Raw genomic sequence first — 17232 nt, forward strand, 5'->3', positions numbered from 1 at the left:
AAGGTAAATAATTTTAATTATTTAAAGATAAAACTCGATAAAATTAATTGATTTAATATGGATAATTGTTATTGACAATTATTATTTTATTAAATAATTATATTTTAAATTTTATAAATGTTTTAAAATAAAAAAAAAACAAAAACATTTTTAAATTAATTTTTTTTTAAAAAAATATATTTATTTAATAAATTTATATAAAATATACAATGTATAATAAAATAAAAAACAAAAAATAACTAGATAAGTACAAAAAATTAATCAGTATATAAAAATGTTATTGATAAAAAAAAAAAATATCTAATGTTATTATTTTAATTAAAAATGAATATTTTAAATATTTTTGTATTTTTATAAATTAAATTTAAAGAAAATATATATAAAATATTATCTTTTTTCTTAAAAACGTTAAAAAATAAGAAATAGAAAAATAAAAATTATTTTTAAATAACATAAAAATTCAAAAAAAATATATGTATATTAAATATGAATATGTATATATATATAAATATATATATATATTTTTTATATATATTTATATATATATATTTATTATTAATATTTATTCTTAATACAAATCTTAATTTTTATTTTTTTTTATATATTTTATTAATAAATATTACTAAACATCAAATATAATTATATTTTAATATTATTACTTTATATATTTTAAATTATTATTTATCTTCAAAATATAATATTAAAATAATCTTTTAATATTTTCAATTTTATTTTTATTAACTGAAAATTATATACAATTTATATTAAAAATTTATATAATATATTTAATTATTAAATTTTTTAATAACTATTTTATTATAAAATTTTTAAATATAATATAATTTAGTATAATTTTTTTTAATTTTCTTTTTATTTATTTTTATTATATAAATTATAAATATATTATTATTAGATTATTTATTTTTTTTTTTTTTGATAATTTGATTATCTTGTATTTTATATATATAATAAGTCATTTTTTATAATAATTATATAATTTTAAAATTTATTTTTAATTATAATATAATCATATATATTAATATATTTTATTGAAAATAATTCTATATATTTTTTTTAAGAAATTTAATGATAATAAAAATTGAATATATATATTTTATTTTATTAAATAAATTCAATGTAATTTTAATAATAATAAATAGAATTATTATTTAATATTATATAATATTTCTAATCATATATTTACAATATTTTTTATAATATTTTATAAAATATATTTATTTAATTATATTTATATGACAAAAAATAAATATTTTATATTTCTTTATAGATAGCTTACTATTTTTTAAAAAAATCATTTAAATATGTTAATTTATTTTATAAAACAAATAAGTTATTATTAAATAAAAATAATTAAATTCTTCTCTTTATAATTACATAAAGTTAAATTTAAATATATTTTATATCATAATTAAACTATTTATTTTGATTATTTTAATTGAAAAAAAATAAAAAAAACTATTTCTTATTTACAATATGATTTTTATTATATTTTTCTATTTAATTTTTTTAAATATAAAAAAACTACTCTATAAAAAATAATAATAATATTAATTAATAAATAATTATATATGATTTTTTAATAAAAAATTATTATATAAAAATAACAATAATATTAAATTCTATTTTATAATATAATAATAATAAAGATACTTATTTTTTATATTATCTTTTATCTAATATAGCTAATAAATTAACCTTTTAATATTTTTTTTAAAAAAATATATATATATATATATATTTATTCTATATATACAAAAAACAGTTAATCATTAACAAATAATAACACATTCTTTATTATTTGAATTTCTCGAGTTTTTCCAATAAATTCCATCCCCTTTTAATTTTCTAAAAGACGGTAAAAATACAAAAAATAGATTTTTTGTTTCGAATATTTCATATATGTTTTCATATAAATCATAATAACCAAACCAGTATTATCTCTTGTCATATAAATTGGGTATTTTTAAAGCCCAATATTCTATTTGGGTAAACCCTTTAATAGCTAAATACCAACTCCAAACTGAAAAAAGAGAAATGACTGGCGAAATTGCAAAACAAAGATATTTTGAGTAAATATAAAAAAATCCATATTAAAAATCAATAGGATTTAGACAATATATATGAATATATTATATACTAATTAATAATGTTGTAATAGAAATATAAAATATAAAAAGTAAAAAATATCGCTAATTAAAATGGCCTACACAGTTATTTATCCAAGGACAATGATGGTCCATTTTATATATACATTTATTACATACAGAGCAGTGATGAGCCCTCTTAGGTTTTATTTTAAAGCATTTAAAACATTTTTCATCATCTTAATAATTTTATTCTGGGATATTTTTCGAGAATCCAGGGTTTATCAAGGAGGACATAAGAAAATTAAAAATTATATTAAATGATAAATATGTATATATTAATAGCATTATTATATTTATGCTATTTAGTAATAAAGAGTGTAAATGGGTATTATATCATTTATATATTGATATGTTTATTATAGTGTATATTAATAGAAATAATATTTAACAAAATATTCCTAATATTTTAAATGATAATGAATATATTTGGCGAATTATTTTTTCTTCTTTTTCTTGGATTTATTAAGTATTTAATTCGTCTTCGTTTTTTAATTGAATCATTATATTATATTATATTATTGTTTTTTTCTTCTAGATATATATATGTATATATTAATATTTATATATTTGTATGTTAATATTTTAAAATATTATATAATTATATTTAGTTTAAAATAAATAAATATATATATATATATATATATATTTATATATAATTATAAATTTATTTAAAAAATCATATAAAAATATAAGAATATATATATTTATATATTTAAATCAATACAAAACTATATCATATTCATTTTTTTTCGTTATTTAAAAATTCCTATGTTGATATATATCAAAAGTTACTTTAATATATATCTTTTTTATTTTTTTTTATATACTAAAAAATAAAATTAGGATTTATAAAGAATTCATATAAAAATAATTTATTTTCATTTACTTATTTTTATAATTTAATAAACTATTTTAAAATTTCTTACTTATGATTCTTTTATTATTTTAAAACTGTGAAAATGTTTAATATATCCAATATTGGATATTTATAGTTTTTTTTTTTTTTTTAAAAAAAAAAAAAAGAGAGAGAGAGAATTGTATTATATAGGGATTTTACTTACCATATTAAGCATTTAAGCATTTACACTATAATTGGATTTTTAAAATAGACTATTATTTTTTTAGAATTATATTTCTAAAACAAATATAATTATATATATTAAGCATAAATTTATCGAAAGCCTTTATAAATATAGAAGCAAAAATATTATGATAAATATATTTTTTTTTATAAATCCAATTAAAAAGATTAATCTGAGACAGTATAAAGTTTCTTCAAGAGGATAAATGGTAATTTTCCATTTCAATTGCTTATTTTAAAGAATTCATTGACAATTGAAAACTTAATTAAAAAAATATATTTATTAAACTTAATAAGGTAAATTAAAATATAAAATAGTTAGTTTAAATGAACTTTTTTGAAAAATTAGAACTGAATTTGTTGTGTGTTTAATTTTTTATTCCTTTTTTTTTATTTTTAGAACTAATTTTAAAACAAAAAAAGCGTTTGTAAAAGTCAATTTACATAATTAATTAGAAGATTAGAAAAATAAGAGAAAAAATAAGAATTTTCCTTAGTTTATATATTAAATTTATTTTTTATGTCACTAGAACGGATACTAAAGGGATAATTTATCAGGAATTATGATTTATTATTTAAGAAAGTAAGGTTAATATAGGAAATATGTATAATTACACAAAAAATAATGATTATTAGAGTTATGAAAGATACTGTAAGGATTTTATTAACCTGTAAATAATATAATAAACATGAAAGCAATAGAAAATTATCATTAGCTAGAATTATAATATATTATCTTATTAAGACTTTTGAATTTGAATAAAATCTTTAATAAGTAATTATTTATAATATAGATATTTAACATAAGGCTATTCATAAATAAAGAAGAATTTAAAAATTAAATATATGTAAATTGAAATATTAAGTTTATTTTTAATAATGAAAAAAATAAATAAAAAGAATATTATATTTTATTAAGATAAATAAATATATTATATAATATATTTATATATATATATATATATTTATATTTAAATATATATTTTTTTTTATTAACATTTTTATATTATTCTATTTTAAATAATATTTTTTTAGTTTTAGTCTAATTTTAATAAAAAAAAAATAATTATATCAAAAAGTAATAGTGTGTTTTTTTTTTCTATCTTATATTTTCTAACCAATAAAATTAAAATATTATCATTTAATACAATATTAAAATAGATTTTAACTAATTTTTTGATTATAAATATATTTTAATATAAAGTATCTATTTTATTTTTATAAATTAATTTAAATAATAATAATAAAAAAAAATGAATTTAATAACTTAAAAATATAAAAAAAATCTATAGATAAATAAAAATAATTTATTAATATGCGATTTTTTTAATATTAAAGGAAAAAATGATACAAAAATATACTATTTAGAGTTATATAATGATAATATTTATATATATAAAGTTAATTAAATACATAAAATATATACATGTTAATTATTTTAATAAAAATTATAAAAAAATAAAATTAAATAGCCTTCAAATACTAATATACCTTATAAATAAATCGATTTAATATAGGATTTATGTTTTGAATTAGTACTAAACAATATAAATTGTATAAAATTTGATTATTAAGAAAGTTATTACGAAATATATAACGAAGACATTCATATATTAAAAAAATGGTAATATTATTTAGAGAAAATATTAAATTAAAGAGGATTTCATTAATAATTTAAATGCTATAAAAAAATTGGTAAAGGATCTTTTGCATCTGTAATAAAATATAAAAATTTATAAAAATTTATATATATTTATATAAATATATTATTATAAAAGGTTTATTTAGCAGAAAGAATATAAAATAATAAATTATATGCGATAAAAGCGTTTTCTAAATAAATAATATTTTCATAATAATATGGAAAAGTAAAAATAATATAAATATAATTTTTTTTTTGTATATTAAAAATAAATTATATTATATATATAAAATAAAATAATTTGATTATATATAAATATATATATATATATATATATATATATATATATATTTATATTAATATATATATATATATTATTTTTTATACATATTTAATTATTAGGAATCTATTTAAAATGAAATATAAGTAATGAGAGAATTAAATAATGCATATTCTGTTTAATTGCATTGTGTTTTTGAAACAGAACGTTCTTTATATTTTGTTTTAGATTACTTAGAAGGAGGTTAACTTTAGGAAAAAATTGATGCCAAATATAAATTTTCGGTTTTTGAAATAAAAAATATTATGGTAAAACTTCTTTATGCTATAAAAAATATGCACTATAAGAAAATTATGCACAGAGATTTAAAACCAGAAAATATATTATTAAAGGATAATGTTTCTTAATTACCAATTATTGCAGATTTTGGTCTTGCAACAAAATATGATTTAAATGAATTTTTATTTGTAAGATGTGGAACACCAGGTTTTGTAGCTCCTGAAGTTGTCAATATTAAAAATCTTAAAACAACATATGGACCTTAATGTGATATTTACTAATTAGGATTAATATTTTATATATTGTATAAATAAAAAATAAAAAAATTTGAATATATATATATATAAATATATATATATATTTATATTTATATATATATTAGATTAATTGGAAATTCTCCTTTTCAAGGTAAAACTATGGATGAAATACTTATTTCTAATAGAGATGCCTATATTAATTTTAATATTAATGAAATTTTGAATTTACCTTTAGATAGTATTTTATTATAAATATATTTCTTTTTAATATATTTTTTATATTAGCATAAGATTTACTTAAATGTATGCTAAAAAAAAACCCGAATGAAAGATTAACTGCTGAAAATTGCCTATAGCATTAATTTTTTAAAGAAAATATATATATTAAAGTAGATGTTAATGAATATAATGATTAAATAAAGTATTTATAAAAATATGAATTTATATTTAAAATTTTATTATTAAGAAAAGATGATAATTAAGAATAATATACTTTTTCGTAACAGAAAAGTTAAAAATAAATATAAAATTTAAAAAATATTGAAAAAGATTCATGTAAAACTTTGCTTTTAGGAAATTCTTCTAAAACATATAATGAATTTGAAAGTATAACAAGAGATGAGAATACATGTAATAGAAATAATGTATATAAACAAGAATAATAAAAAAATATAAGAAGTAAATAGGATATTTAGAATAAAGATGTAGATAATATAATTTACAATAATAATTATGAAGGTGATTTATTATTTATATAATAATTTAAAATTCTATTTTTATTAATATCCATATATATAAAAAAAGAAATTATAAACGAAAAAAATAATTTAATGAATGATATTTAAAATGAAATTATAATATGAAAATAATTTATTTAGATTTGAATTAATTAAAAAATAATTTATTATTATATAATTTTTTAATTTTATCATAAAAATTAAAAATACATATTTATATTATTAATTATATTAATTTATCTTTAATTAAATATAAAAAATATAAATTTATGAATATATAAATATAAAAAAATAAAATATATATAATATATTAAAATATTAATTTATTTATATAAATATTTAATATTTATAATTTATAACAGTTTTTTATATATAAAATTTTAAATATATAATTTTTATTTTAACTTTAGTATTTTTTTTTTACTTTTAATTTTAAGTTTTTTTATATTATTATTTTCCAAAAACATTTAGAAATATATTAACTTATTACTTTTTTAATTTAATTTAGACATTGTATTATTTTAAAAAAATATTTAAAAAATGTATATTCAAAAATATATTTATGTAATACAAATTTACTCAATAATTTTAATTTTTAAGAAAAAATTTTAAGGTTTTATTATTTTATTTTTTAACTTTTATATAATTTTTATATTAAAATTAACTAAATAAAAACATAAATATTTTAATATATAATTTTATAATTTTATAATACTTTAAAATATTATATAAGTTTTTTTTATTATCTAATATGTTAAATTATAAAAAAAAATTAAAAAATAAAAAAATAAAATTATATAAGTCAATATTTTATAAAAATAACTATATAAAATAATACAAAAATTTTAATAATAAAAAACTAAAAAAAATATAATTAATTTAAAATTTAATAATTAGAAAATAAAAAATGGGTTGTTGCACAAGTTCTAGTAAAATATAGGACCCTTTAAAATAAAAAGGAAAAAACATAAATCAAGTAGTTCCATATAAAGGCTAAGAATTATTAGCAGCCTAATAATCAAGAATACCAAAATTAACTTTTCAACAAAACACATAGGATGCAGAAAAACAATAAATATTATAATACCATTATGTGCCCAAACAAGTAAAAAAAATTAAATGATAATAAAAAAAATAAAAAATAGGCTAAAAGGGTAAAATAAACTGTGAAATTGACTAAAACAAAAAATAATGAAGTATTAATACTATATATAAATATAACATAAATATAAATATAAATATAAATATATATAAATATATTAACATTATATTAATATATATATTTAAATATAAATTTTTAACAATAACATTAAAATAATTATCCTTTATATTTAAAGGGAAATAAAATGATTAATAATTATATATTAATTGGTAATTTAGGATAAGGTGCATATGGTAAAGTTGCTTTAGCAGTAAAAAAAATAAACGAAAATGAAGAATAAAAATTTGCTATAAAAATATTTAAAAAAAGTTTTCTAAAAAAAAAACGTGAATATTATCGAGATAGTACCGGAGGTTAAGAATTAAAATTAATAAATATTAAATAAAATAAACAGTAATGAAATTCAAAGATGCGTTAGATAATGTAAAAAGAGAAATCGCAATAATGAAAAAATTAAGACATTTAAATGTTATTAAACTATATGAAGTTATTGAAAATCCAGATAATGATAAATTATATATGGGTATTAATATATTAAAAATAAAAAATAAAAAATACAAAAAATTAAATTATATAAATATATATTTAAAAATAATTACATAAATATATATTTAAAAATAATTATATAAAAATATACAGAAATATATATAATAATATATATATTTAAATAAATATAATTATATATTATTTAATTATAAAATAATTATATATATATATTTATTATATTATATATTTTATTTATATTTTAATATATATTATTTAGTACTTGAATTTGCTTAAGGTGGTTAAATAATAGAATGGGATGACGATGATAAAAAATTTTTTTTTTGCAACTAAAAATAAAATGAACCATTATCAGAAGATTATTTAAGAAATATATTTAGAGGATGTATTAAAGGATTATTTTATTGTAAATTAAAAAAATAAAAATAATATATTTAAAAAATATATATATTTATGTTTTTTAAGTACATTCAAGTGGTATTGTACATAGAGATATAAAACCATAAAATATTTTACTTGATAAATACGGAAACCCGAAAATGGCTGATTTTGGTGTTTCTGCTATATCTGATAAAGGAGATAACTTATAAGGAAATGAGGGCACTTATTTTTTTATGCCTCCTGAAGCTTTAAATAAAGAAAGTGCTAAAAAAGGATATAGTGGTAAAAAAGCTGATATATGGGCTTTGGGAGTTACTTTTTTTTCTTTTGCTTTCCTTTAGTTACCATTTTATGGAAACAATTTATTAGAAATATTTTAAACTATTATAGATTAATAGTATATAAATATATATATTTTTTTTTAATTTTTATTTTAATATATAGTATATTATTTTTTATAGATTAGAATTTCCAACACATAGATAATGCTCAGATGGACTTAAAAATTTTTTATTATTAATGATAGAAAAAAGCCCAGAAAAAAGATCAACATTAATTGAAATTTCAAAATCAGAATGGATAAATTAAAATCAATAAGATGATCTTTCAACACAATTGTAAAATATTATAATTATTAAATATATAAAAAAAAAAAGAATAGAAAATAAAATAGTAGAAGTAAATGATGAAGATCTGGATAATGCTTTATAAATATCTACAGTTATAAGAATTGTATTAAAAAAAATATTTCTAAATATATATATATAAATATATATATATATATATATATATATATATATATATATATATATATATATATATATATTTATAAAAGAAAGCTTGGGTTTAAAGATGGAAAGCTAATACAAATGCTAGAAATTCGAATGATAGAAGTATTGATTCAAAAAGCGTAGGTTATATAAATAAAGCAAATTCAATCGATAATTAATGTTCTTAAGAATTAAAAAATGATTTAAAAGTTGGTGGTATTTCTAAATTTGGTCTAAAAAGTTAATCTAATCAAATTAACTTATAATAAGAAGATGAAGATTAGTGAATATTTATTTATTTATTTTTTTTTAAAAAAAATGCTTTAAAATTTATTTTTTTTGCATTTAAATTTATTATTTTAAAAAAAAGATTACATATAAATAAAAAAATAAAAATATTATTATTATTTTCTTTTATAAATATATATTAAATTATTTATTATTTATAAAATTAAAAAATTTTCTATGTATGTGTATTTTTGTATTTATTTTATATAAATTCAATTTTTCGAAATTTTACATTTTTTAACTATAAATAATATTATTATATATATTTTTTTAATAATATTTAATTTATTATTATATATATTTGTTTTCTTTTGTTTTTTTATTTAAAATAATAATAATTTGTATATTAATATATTAAATTAATTAATTTATATGTTATTAATTTAAACTTATTTATATTTTGTTTTTATATTTATTTTCATTTTATTTTATTTTTTAAAAAATAAATAATTAATATATATTTAATTTATTATTTTATTATTTAGATAAAAAAAAATAATAAATTGAATTATTATCAAACAATTTTTATTATTCAATAAAAATACAATAATTATTATTAGTTTTATTTCTATTAAACCTTAGTAGTTTTTAAAAATACTATCTATCATTAAATATGATACTTAATTTAATTATATACATTAAAATTTCAAGAATTTTTTATAAAAAATAAATTCTTTAATTTCATTAATTTAAATTATTTAAAAAAAAACATTGTTTTCTTTATATATAATATTATGAAATAATTGTTAATAAAAAAAAATTAATTTGATTTAATTAAAATTATTATATACTATTTAATATTTTATATTTAGAAAATGATAGATTTTAATTTACACTATTAAAAAATAATAATAATATATACAAACATAATAATAAAAAATATAAAATAAATATTAAAAAATTTCATTTTTAACAAAATTAAAAATTTCAAATTTTACATTTATTAATTATAAAAAAAAAATCACTAATTTTTTATATCAAAAAACATTTATTAAATATAATTGAAAAAAAAGATTATGATTATGTAAAATTGTTTATTACATTAAAAAATATTATATTTGAAAAAAATAAATAAAATTATATATTTAAAAAAAATGAAAATAATATATTAATAAATAATTATATATAATATATATATATATTATTTATTTTATTTTTATACTTTAATATTTATTTTTATTTTAATTTTTTTTTTTTATTTATAATATTAATATAATTTTTGTTCAATCTATAATTTTTTTTTTAATCATAAAATAAAATGTAATTATTTCTATTTTTTTATATAAATGTTTATATAGCTATATATTTTCGTAAAACATTTTTATTCCTAATAAAATATATTTTTTATCTATCATTTTCACTTTTATTAATATATATTATTTACTATATATACCTATAATAAAATTTACTATATCTAGCAAGACTAACCACAAGCTTTTATTTGCTTTTATTTTTTATAAAAAAAGAGAAAGGAACATAAATAATTAAATATAAATCATTATTAATATAATATATTTTAATTATTAATTATTTATAAGTTTATATTTGTTTGCAAGTATTTGAATTTATTATGTAATATTTTTAAATTATATTTTTTATATTTTGATTAATTTTTTTAAAAAAACTCATTATATGAGTTTACAAAGAAAAATTTAATAGTTATTATTTATTATTTTCAAGGCTCGATTTTTTTATATATTTCAGATTTTTTGATAGGGGAATGTTTTGTTTGTTTTTGTTGACATATATTAAAAACAATTTTTTTCTTTAAAAATTTATAAAGATTTATTAAAAAAAAGAAATCTTTTTTTTATTTAATAAAAATAAAAAAAATTATTTTAAATATAAAGATATATTATTATCTTAAAATAATAAATTTAATTTTTTTAATATTTATTTTATTCCATCCTAAAATTGACATATTACATTACATATATTGTATTTTTTGTTTGTTTAAACACTTTTTTATATGTAAAATGATACTTAAGAAAAGTTAAATTATTTAAAATAATAGTCTTTATATATTAATATAAAATTAAATAAATATACAATATTGTTTTTATATATATATTTAATATATTTTTTTCTTCTTATATTTTGATTATTTTAAAATTAATTTTTTTTTTAGTTTGATTTTTCGTCAAATCAAATTTTTTTTTTTTTTCAAAAAAAATAAAATATTAAAATATATTCAAATTTTTTTTTTTTTTTTAAACAAAAAAAAATACTTTTACTAAATAAAAACTTAAAAAAATTAAAAATTAATATATAAATAATAATAATATATATGTATATATATATATATATATATATATATATATATATAATAAATCAATATATACATATATTTATAATAAATCAATATATACATATATATTTATTTATATATATATAATAATATCTATATTATCAATTATCATCTGTAAAAATTTAAGATTAAATATATTTTTATTCACTATTTTTTTTTTTCTTCCCTATACTATTATTATCTTCTTCTTATTAAATGCTTTATTTTAGGCTTTTTGGATCTATAACTTTGTTAGATATAATCGAATTATCAATAAAAGACTACTAAATTGGATATGTTTATATATTTTATATACCAGATGACTAAACATTAACTTAATATATGTTCTAAAAGGACTAAATATTTCCTAAAAAGTCATCTTCAAACAAAGAAACTTTATTTAAAGCCAAGTCTTATTATTCTAGACTTTCTGGGCATATTTATTAATAAAAGTGTTCAAAATTATTTAAACCATCTCCTTTTCCATCAAAATGATTTAGACCATCTCCTTTTCCATCAAAATTTGACAATCCAGTCGAAAATTTAATAAAATCTCTAATTCCTTTATAATAAATATTTCTAAATTAATCTGAAAATTATATGTTATTATGTCCCGCATTTTTTATGAAAAGTGGCTAATATTTAAATTTTATATTTTCTAGCATTCTTTTTGCATGTTAAATACTTATTTATATATCACTTTCTCCATGTATTAATAATATCGGTACATTAACTTATTTTATATATTCTATATTTGGAAAAAAATCCCTTTTACTAGTTTTTTTTATATTCATTTATGTAATTCTCATACCAGACATGAACCCTCCGTGTACAATAAGACCTTATATTTGATACTTTGGGTTTGCTGCGATATATATTGAAGGTCCTGTGCCTAAACTTTGCCCATATAGGAATATATTCTACGGTTTAAAGCCTATTTCACGTGCTGTTTTATACATAGTCTTTAAATCTTCGATTATATTAGCCTCATTTGGGCTTCCTGTAGACTATCCATAACCGGAATAATCATAAACGAGTATATTTGTCCTAGAATTAGAGGCTAAATCTAAAGATTAACTAATCATATGCCCAATATCTGTTGAATTTCCATGTGAAAAAATTATAATATTATCAGATTTAGTTTTTTTAAATAATATAAAATATGCACATATAATATTTTTTTTCCTAGTCTATTTTTTAATACAAAATAAATCTAAACCATCGACTTATATATAATCTTCTTGTTTTATTTTCTAATTTTATTTATATATAAGAGTTAATTTATATCTTTTTTTATCAAAAGAAAAGTAATTAAATCCATTCTTTTTTTCAATTTACGGATTTTCAGTAAATATATAGCCCTTAATAGACGGAGGTTTATAGGCAAATTTTTATATTATACAATCTCTTAAACATGTTTAAAAAAAGCATTTTAATAAACAAATTTACATTTATACTTTATTTAAATATATAATATATATTATATACATATATAGTTATTATTATTAATTAAGTAAAAGAGATAAATTTTTATATGTATTTTATATTATAATTGTATATATTTTTATTCTGGAATGTTTTTATATATTAACATATGTATAAGAATATATATATATATATATATATATTTATATATATATATATATATAAATATTTTTATATATATGTATATATATATATATAGTTATATTAATATTTATATATTTTTTTTTTTTTTATATCATAAATAGAACTTTTATTTTTAAAATTTAGAAAAAATCTGTTTTGATTATTTTTTTTTTTTATATAAATAAAAATATTTGTAAAAAATTTTATTTTATATTAAAATATATAATTTTATTTCTTTATCTTTAATTTTTATTTTACTTTTAAATAAATATACAAAAATTTTTAATTTTTCGATATTGTTTTATTTATACTCAAATTTTTTACATATAAAAAAAAAATACTTTTATTGAAAATTTAAATTAAATAATATATATATATATATATTGATTATATATATATTTTTTAGGATATTATTTATATATATATAAACTATTTTCTCATTATTAAAAATGGCTTTTCAACTTATATAAAAAAAAAAAAATCTTTAAAAAAAAATAGATTTCTATTTTTATTTTTTTTCGAAGGGAAAATCTATATCAATATTAAGTATTTTCGGCTTTTTAAATAAAACTATACATTCTATTACTAATAAACTAATATTTTGTTTTTAATAAACTAAACTTTTATTATTAATAAACTAAACATTTTATTATTAATAATAAATATAATTTACCACCTTTATAATAATAAAATATTTGAAAATTTCTAAATTAAATTATTTTAATATATATAACCCTTATTATAAAATTTTTTAGTGAAAAACATGTTATCTTTTTATACTTTTTTAGAGAGGATAAAAAAAAAACCAAAAACAAATAAGTCTAAAAAATATATTCTTAAAATAATAAAATATTTAATAACTTTTATATATTTTAATAAATGAAATTTTTATTTAGATTAAATTAAAATAAGTTATATTATTAACTATTCTATATATAATTTTTTTAAATATAAAGTTATTTTGTTCTTAAAATCGAATTCATATGTTTCTCCTTCTTTTGAAATTTCTCTCTTAAAAATATAATTTCTTATATATTTTTCAAGCTTAGATAATTCTTTATTGACACATTTTTTTTGATTAATATATCGGACCATATGTATATTTAATTCAGATATATTGAATAGTATATATGATATTTTTTAAAGCGAGGATTTTATTTCTTTTGTTTCGAGTGTATTTTCAGTTGAATTGCATTTAAATTTAAACAGAGTATTTAGTAAAAGTTAAATTAATTTAATTTATAAAAATATTTGTTTTTTTTGTTTTTTTGTTTTTTATAATAGATTTTTTTTAAGAAATGAATTAGATTATTTTTTAAATAAAAAAAATCTCAATTTTAAAGGTAAAAAAAGGCACTAAAAATTCTATATTATTGCAAAAAAATAATATATATATATATTTATATATATAATTATTATATATATTTAAAATAAATTACAAAAAACTAGTAAATAATACTTAAAATAAAAAATAATGATAATAAAAACAATTTTTTTATAAAAAAAAGCCAATCTATTAATTTTAATAATATTAATATTATCTAAAATATCATAAACCTAAAAGTTAACCCATAATTGTTCCCATAATCCCTCTAAAACCCTAGAAATAATCGACACATCTTACAAAACTCAATCCCGGACATTATAACAATCATCTCCAATCCGTATAACATATGATAATTCCTAAATAAAAGCTTCTTCAAACGATAATTTAAAAAACCTTATAACAAAATCAATTGAAGTGGCCATATAATTCTATAAAGATCTAATAAAAGTTAAAATCCCTTCCTAAATTGCATTAAAACTATCTTCAGGGCAAGAATGTTCCGATTATTAATTCCTATAATCCTAAATTGACTCTAAAGTATCAGATACTGACCTTCATTTTTTCGTATAACTTTAATAAAAAACATCCGAGACCTGGTTAGCCTAATCATCTGCATGTTCATTGCAAAAAGCCGATAATAGACCCATAATAGCCATTATTAACTTCAATATTTCTACTTTATAATAACTAGAGAACACTCATTATAATTTCCAGTAAGTATTAAAAGTAACAATTCATGAAATGTTTCATTCATTAGTTTTTTCCTAAAGTCTTATCAAATTGTTCGTTGGATCTCCCTAAGATTATAACATAGATCCTTCTAAGGGCGATTTATTCATTGGATTTCCCCATATACTAGCTTGGATTAAAAATCACTATTCCTGTAACACTTTAATAGGCATGCCTTTAGAAAATAGTGGAAGTAAAGGCACTGTGGGCTCCCATTGGGAAAAAACTGCAATTTAAAACGATATAATGACTGGTGTAGCCTAAATAGGTATTTAACAACAACAACAACAACAAAAATAAACAAAAAAAATATAGGTGATACAGTATGGAGTGGTCTAAATAATGCACTTTTATAAGATTCTGGTTGGTATGAGATTAATAATACCTCCTTATTCGATAATACTGAGTGGGGTAAGAACAAAGGATGCAGTTTTATATAAGAATATTGCCGAAGTGTAAATAATTTTCCTGAATTTTGTACTTAAGAAGAATAAGAAGGTATTGATTTTACATATAGTGGACTAGGTTAGTGTACAAACCGTGATAACTTAATGAATAATTGCAAATATATATTACTTTATTCAAATACAGAATGTATGAATAGTTAAAATACTAAATATTACGAGTCTTTTGTTTAATAAGCAAATTGTGTTTTAGGTCCTTAAAGCAAGGCTTTTTAAAGTAGTATAGTTCCTTTTACTGCCTAGTCTATAATTAGTTAAGTTTTATGCTATTAATATAGTTGTAATAATAATAATTCCTAAATAAATATATAATTCGGGAATTAAACACTCTAGTGTTCATAAAATAATTAAATTGTTAATGCACCTAAAGGCTTTAAAGGAGTATTGCAATGCCCTTAAAACATTCTATAGTTTTGCTAAAATAAAAGATGGTGTAAAAACTTCTGTTATTCTAACGGATATTGCATAAATGGAGTATGCAAATGCATTTAAGGGGCTTAAGGGGAGTTTTGTTAATGTGATAGAGGTACTTTTTACTCAGAAGAGAAAGGTTGTTCGAAATGTAATACATAAAATTGCTAGTATTGCGATTCTAGAGATGAGTGTTTGTAATGTCATGATGGTTATGGATTAAATAACAAATAATGTGTAAAATGTAATGATAGTAAATGTCTTGTTTGTAAAGAATATGATAATTGTACGAAGTGTATGGAAGATACTAGTTTAAAAAATGGAGTTTGTTTTGGAAAAATGTTATAAATAATGAGTTTTGTTAGTTTTATATTGTTTATTTAAGTCTTTATATGATTTTTTGGAATTAATGTTAATTATAATACATTTTCTTCAAATTATATGTAACAAAAAAAAAAATATTAAAATTGATAATATAAAAAAAAAATTATATTATAAATTTAATTAAAAAAATGTTTTATAAAATTTTTTTATTAAAAAAAATATTTAAAAGCCACAAAAATAATCAGTTATTTTATTATAAAATTAATATTAAAAATAAATATAAAAATATATAATTAATATATATATATAAATAAAATATTATTTAAAAAATGAATATATTACGATTTTTTTTTTATAAAATTAATTAATTGATAAAAAATAAAGATATTATAATAAAATATATATATAAAAAAAATTATATGTTAAAAAATAAAAATAAAATGAAATTAAAAATAATTAAGATATTTTAAATAAAAATAAAAATAATAATAATAATAATAATATTAATAATAATAATAATAATATTAATAATT

General features: G+C 14.7%; 3 protein-coding genes across 3 annotated transcripts, besides 43 other annotated features; all 3 read left to right on the forward strand. All coding sequences in view use genetic code 6, as the record gives it.

Annotated features, from left to right (window-relative positions):
* The first annotated feature begins 469 nt into the window (after positions 1-469).
* Positions 470-549: a microsatellite.
* Positions 500-566: a microsatellite.
* Positions 516-567: a microsatellite.
* Positions 519-574: a microsatellite.
* A 66-nt stretch (positions 575-640) lies between these two features.
* Positions 641-685: a microsatellite.
* Positions 686-757: 72 nt separating this feature from the next.
* Positions 758-834: a microsatellite.
* A 1872-nt stretch (positions 835-2706) lies between these two features.
* Positions 2707-2751: a microsatellite.
* Positions 2752-2790: 39 nt separating this feature from the next.
* Positions 2791-2823: a microsatellite.
* A 1353-nt stretch (positions 2824-4176) lies between these two features.
* Positions 4177-4232: a microsatellite.
* Positions 4177-4234: a microsatellite.
* A 237-nt stretch (positions 4235-4471) lies between these two features.
* Positions 4472-4535: a microsatellite.
* IMG5_091269 (hypothetical protein) lies at positions 4503-6570 on the forward strand (the record flags this gene model as incomplete). The annotated part of the gene is made up of 5 exons (XM_004035674.1): positions 4503-4964; positions 5028-5117; positions 5294-5754; positions 5833-5945; positions 5993-6570. 5 exons carry the CDS (start codon positions 4503-4505, stop codon positions 6568-6570), a joined length of 1704 nt encoding a protein of 567 aa, XP_004035722.1.
* Positions 4974-5012: a microsatellite.
* Positions 5198-5266: a microsatellite.
* Positions 5496-5530: a microsatellite.
* Positions 5782-5829: a microsatellite.
* Positions 6571-6691: 121 nt separating the features above from the next.
* Positions 6692-6755: a microsatellite.
* Positions 6756-6836: 81 nt separating this feature from the next.
* Positions 6837-6888: a microsatellite.
* Positions 6889-7416: 528 nt separating this feature from the next.
* On the forward strand, positions 7417-9548 carry IMG5_091270 (protein kinase domain protein; the record flags this gene model as incomplete). Its single annotated transcript, XM_004035675.1, has 7 exons — positions 7417-7640; positions 7782-7959; positions 8001-8129; positions 8370-8516; positions 8576-8888; positions 8953-9223; positions 9327-9548. Coding segments are annotated over 7 exons (1398 nt in total), but the record flags the coding sequence as incomplete, so codon positions are not given.
* Positions 7651-7726: a microsatellite.
* Positions 7654-7703: a microsatellite.
* Positions 7668-7745: a microsatellite.
* Positions 8174-8326: a microsatellite.
* Positions 8177-8242: a microsatellite.
* Positions 8309-8365: a microsatellite.
* Positions 8309-8368: a microsatellite.
* Positions 8325-8363: a microsatellite.
* Positions 8531-8564: a microsatellite.
* Positions 8532-8564: a microsatellite.
* Positions 9246-9322: a microsatellite.
* A 234-nt stretch (positions 9549-9782) lies between the features above and the next one.
* Positions 9783-9857: a microsatellite.
* Positions 9858-9938: 81 nt separating this feature from the next.
* Positions 9939-9984: a microsatellite.
* A 408-nt stretch (positions 9985-10392) lies between these two features.
* Positions 10393-10451: a microsatellite.
* Positions 10452-10612: 161 nt separating this feature from the next.
* Positions 10613-10683: a microsatellite.
* Positions 10648-10693: a microsatellite.
* Positions 10669-10751: a microsatellite.
* Positions 10752-11813: 1062 nt separating this feature from the next.
* Positions 11814-11956: a microsatellite.
* A 336-nt stretch (positions 11957-12292) lies between these two features.
* Positions 12293-12360: a microsatellite.
* A 1080-nt stretch (positions 12361-13440) lies between these two features.
* Positions 13441-13540: a microsatellite.
* A 277-nt stretch (positions 13541-13817) lies between these two features.
* Positions 13818-13870: a microsatellite.
* A 131-nt stretch (positions 13871-14001) lies between these two features.
* Positions 14002-14103: a microsatellite.
* Positions 14012-14103: a microsatellite.
* Positions 14104-15512: 1409 nt separating this feature from the next.
* IMG5_091290 (leishmanolysin family protein, putative) lies at positions 15513-16784 on the forward strand (the record flags this gene model as incomplete). The annotated part of the gene is made up of 2 exons (XM_004035676.1): positions 15513-15768; positions 15816-16784. The coding sequence occupies 2 exons, from the start codon at positions 15513-15515 to the stop codon at positions 16769-16771; spliced, it is 1212 nt and encodes a 403-aa protein (XP_004035724.1). The 3' UTR covers positions 16772-16784.
* A 39-nt stretch (positions 16785-16823) lies between these two features.
* Positions 16824-16888: a microsatellite.
* Positions 16889-16947: 59 nt separating this feature from the next.
* Positions 16948-17130: a microsatellite.
* Positions 17131-17168: 38 nt separating this feature from the next.
* Positions 17169-17231: a microsatellite.
* The last annotated feature ends 1 nt before the right edge of the window (position 17232 follows it).

Source organism: Ichthyophthirius multifiliis (genome assembly GCF_000220395.1).
Source record: "Ichthyophthirius multifiliis unplaced genomic scaffold scaff_1120509250717, whole genome shotgun sequence".
In the NCBI taxonomy this organism is placed as follows: domain Eukaryota; phylum Ciliophora; class Oligohymenophorea; order Hymenostomatida; genus Ichthyophthirius; species Ichthyophthirius multifiliis.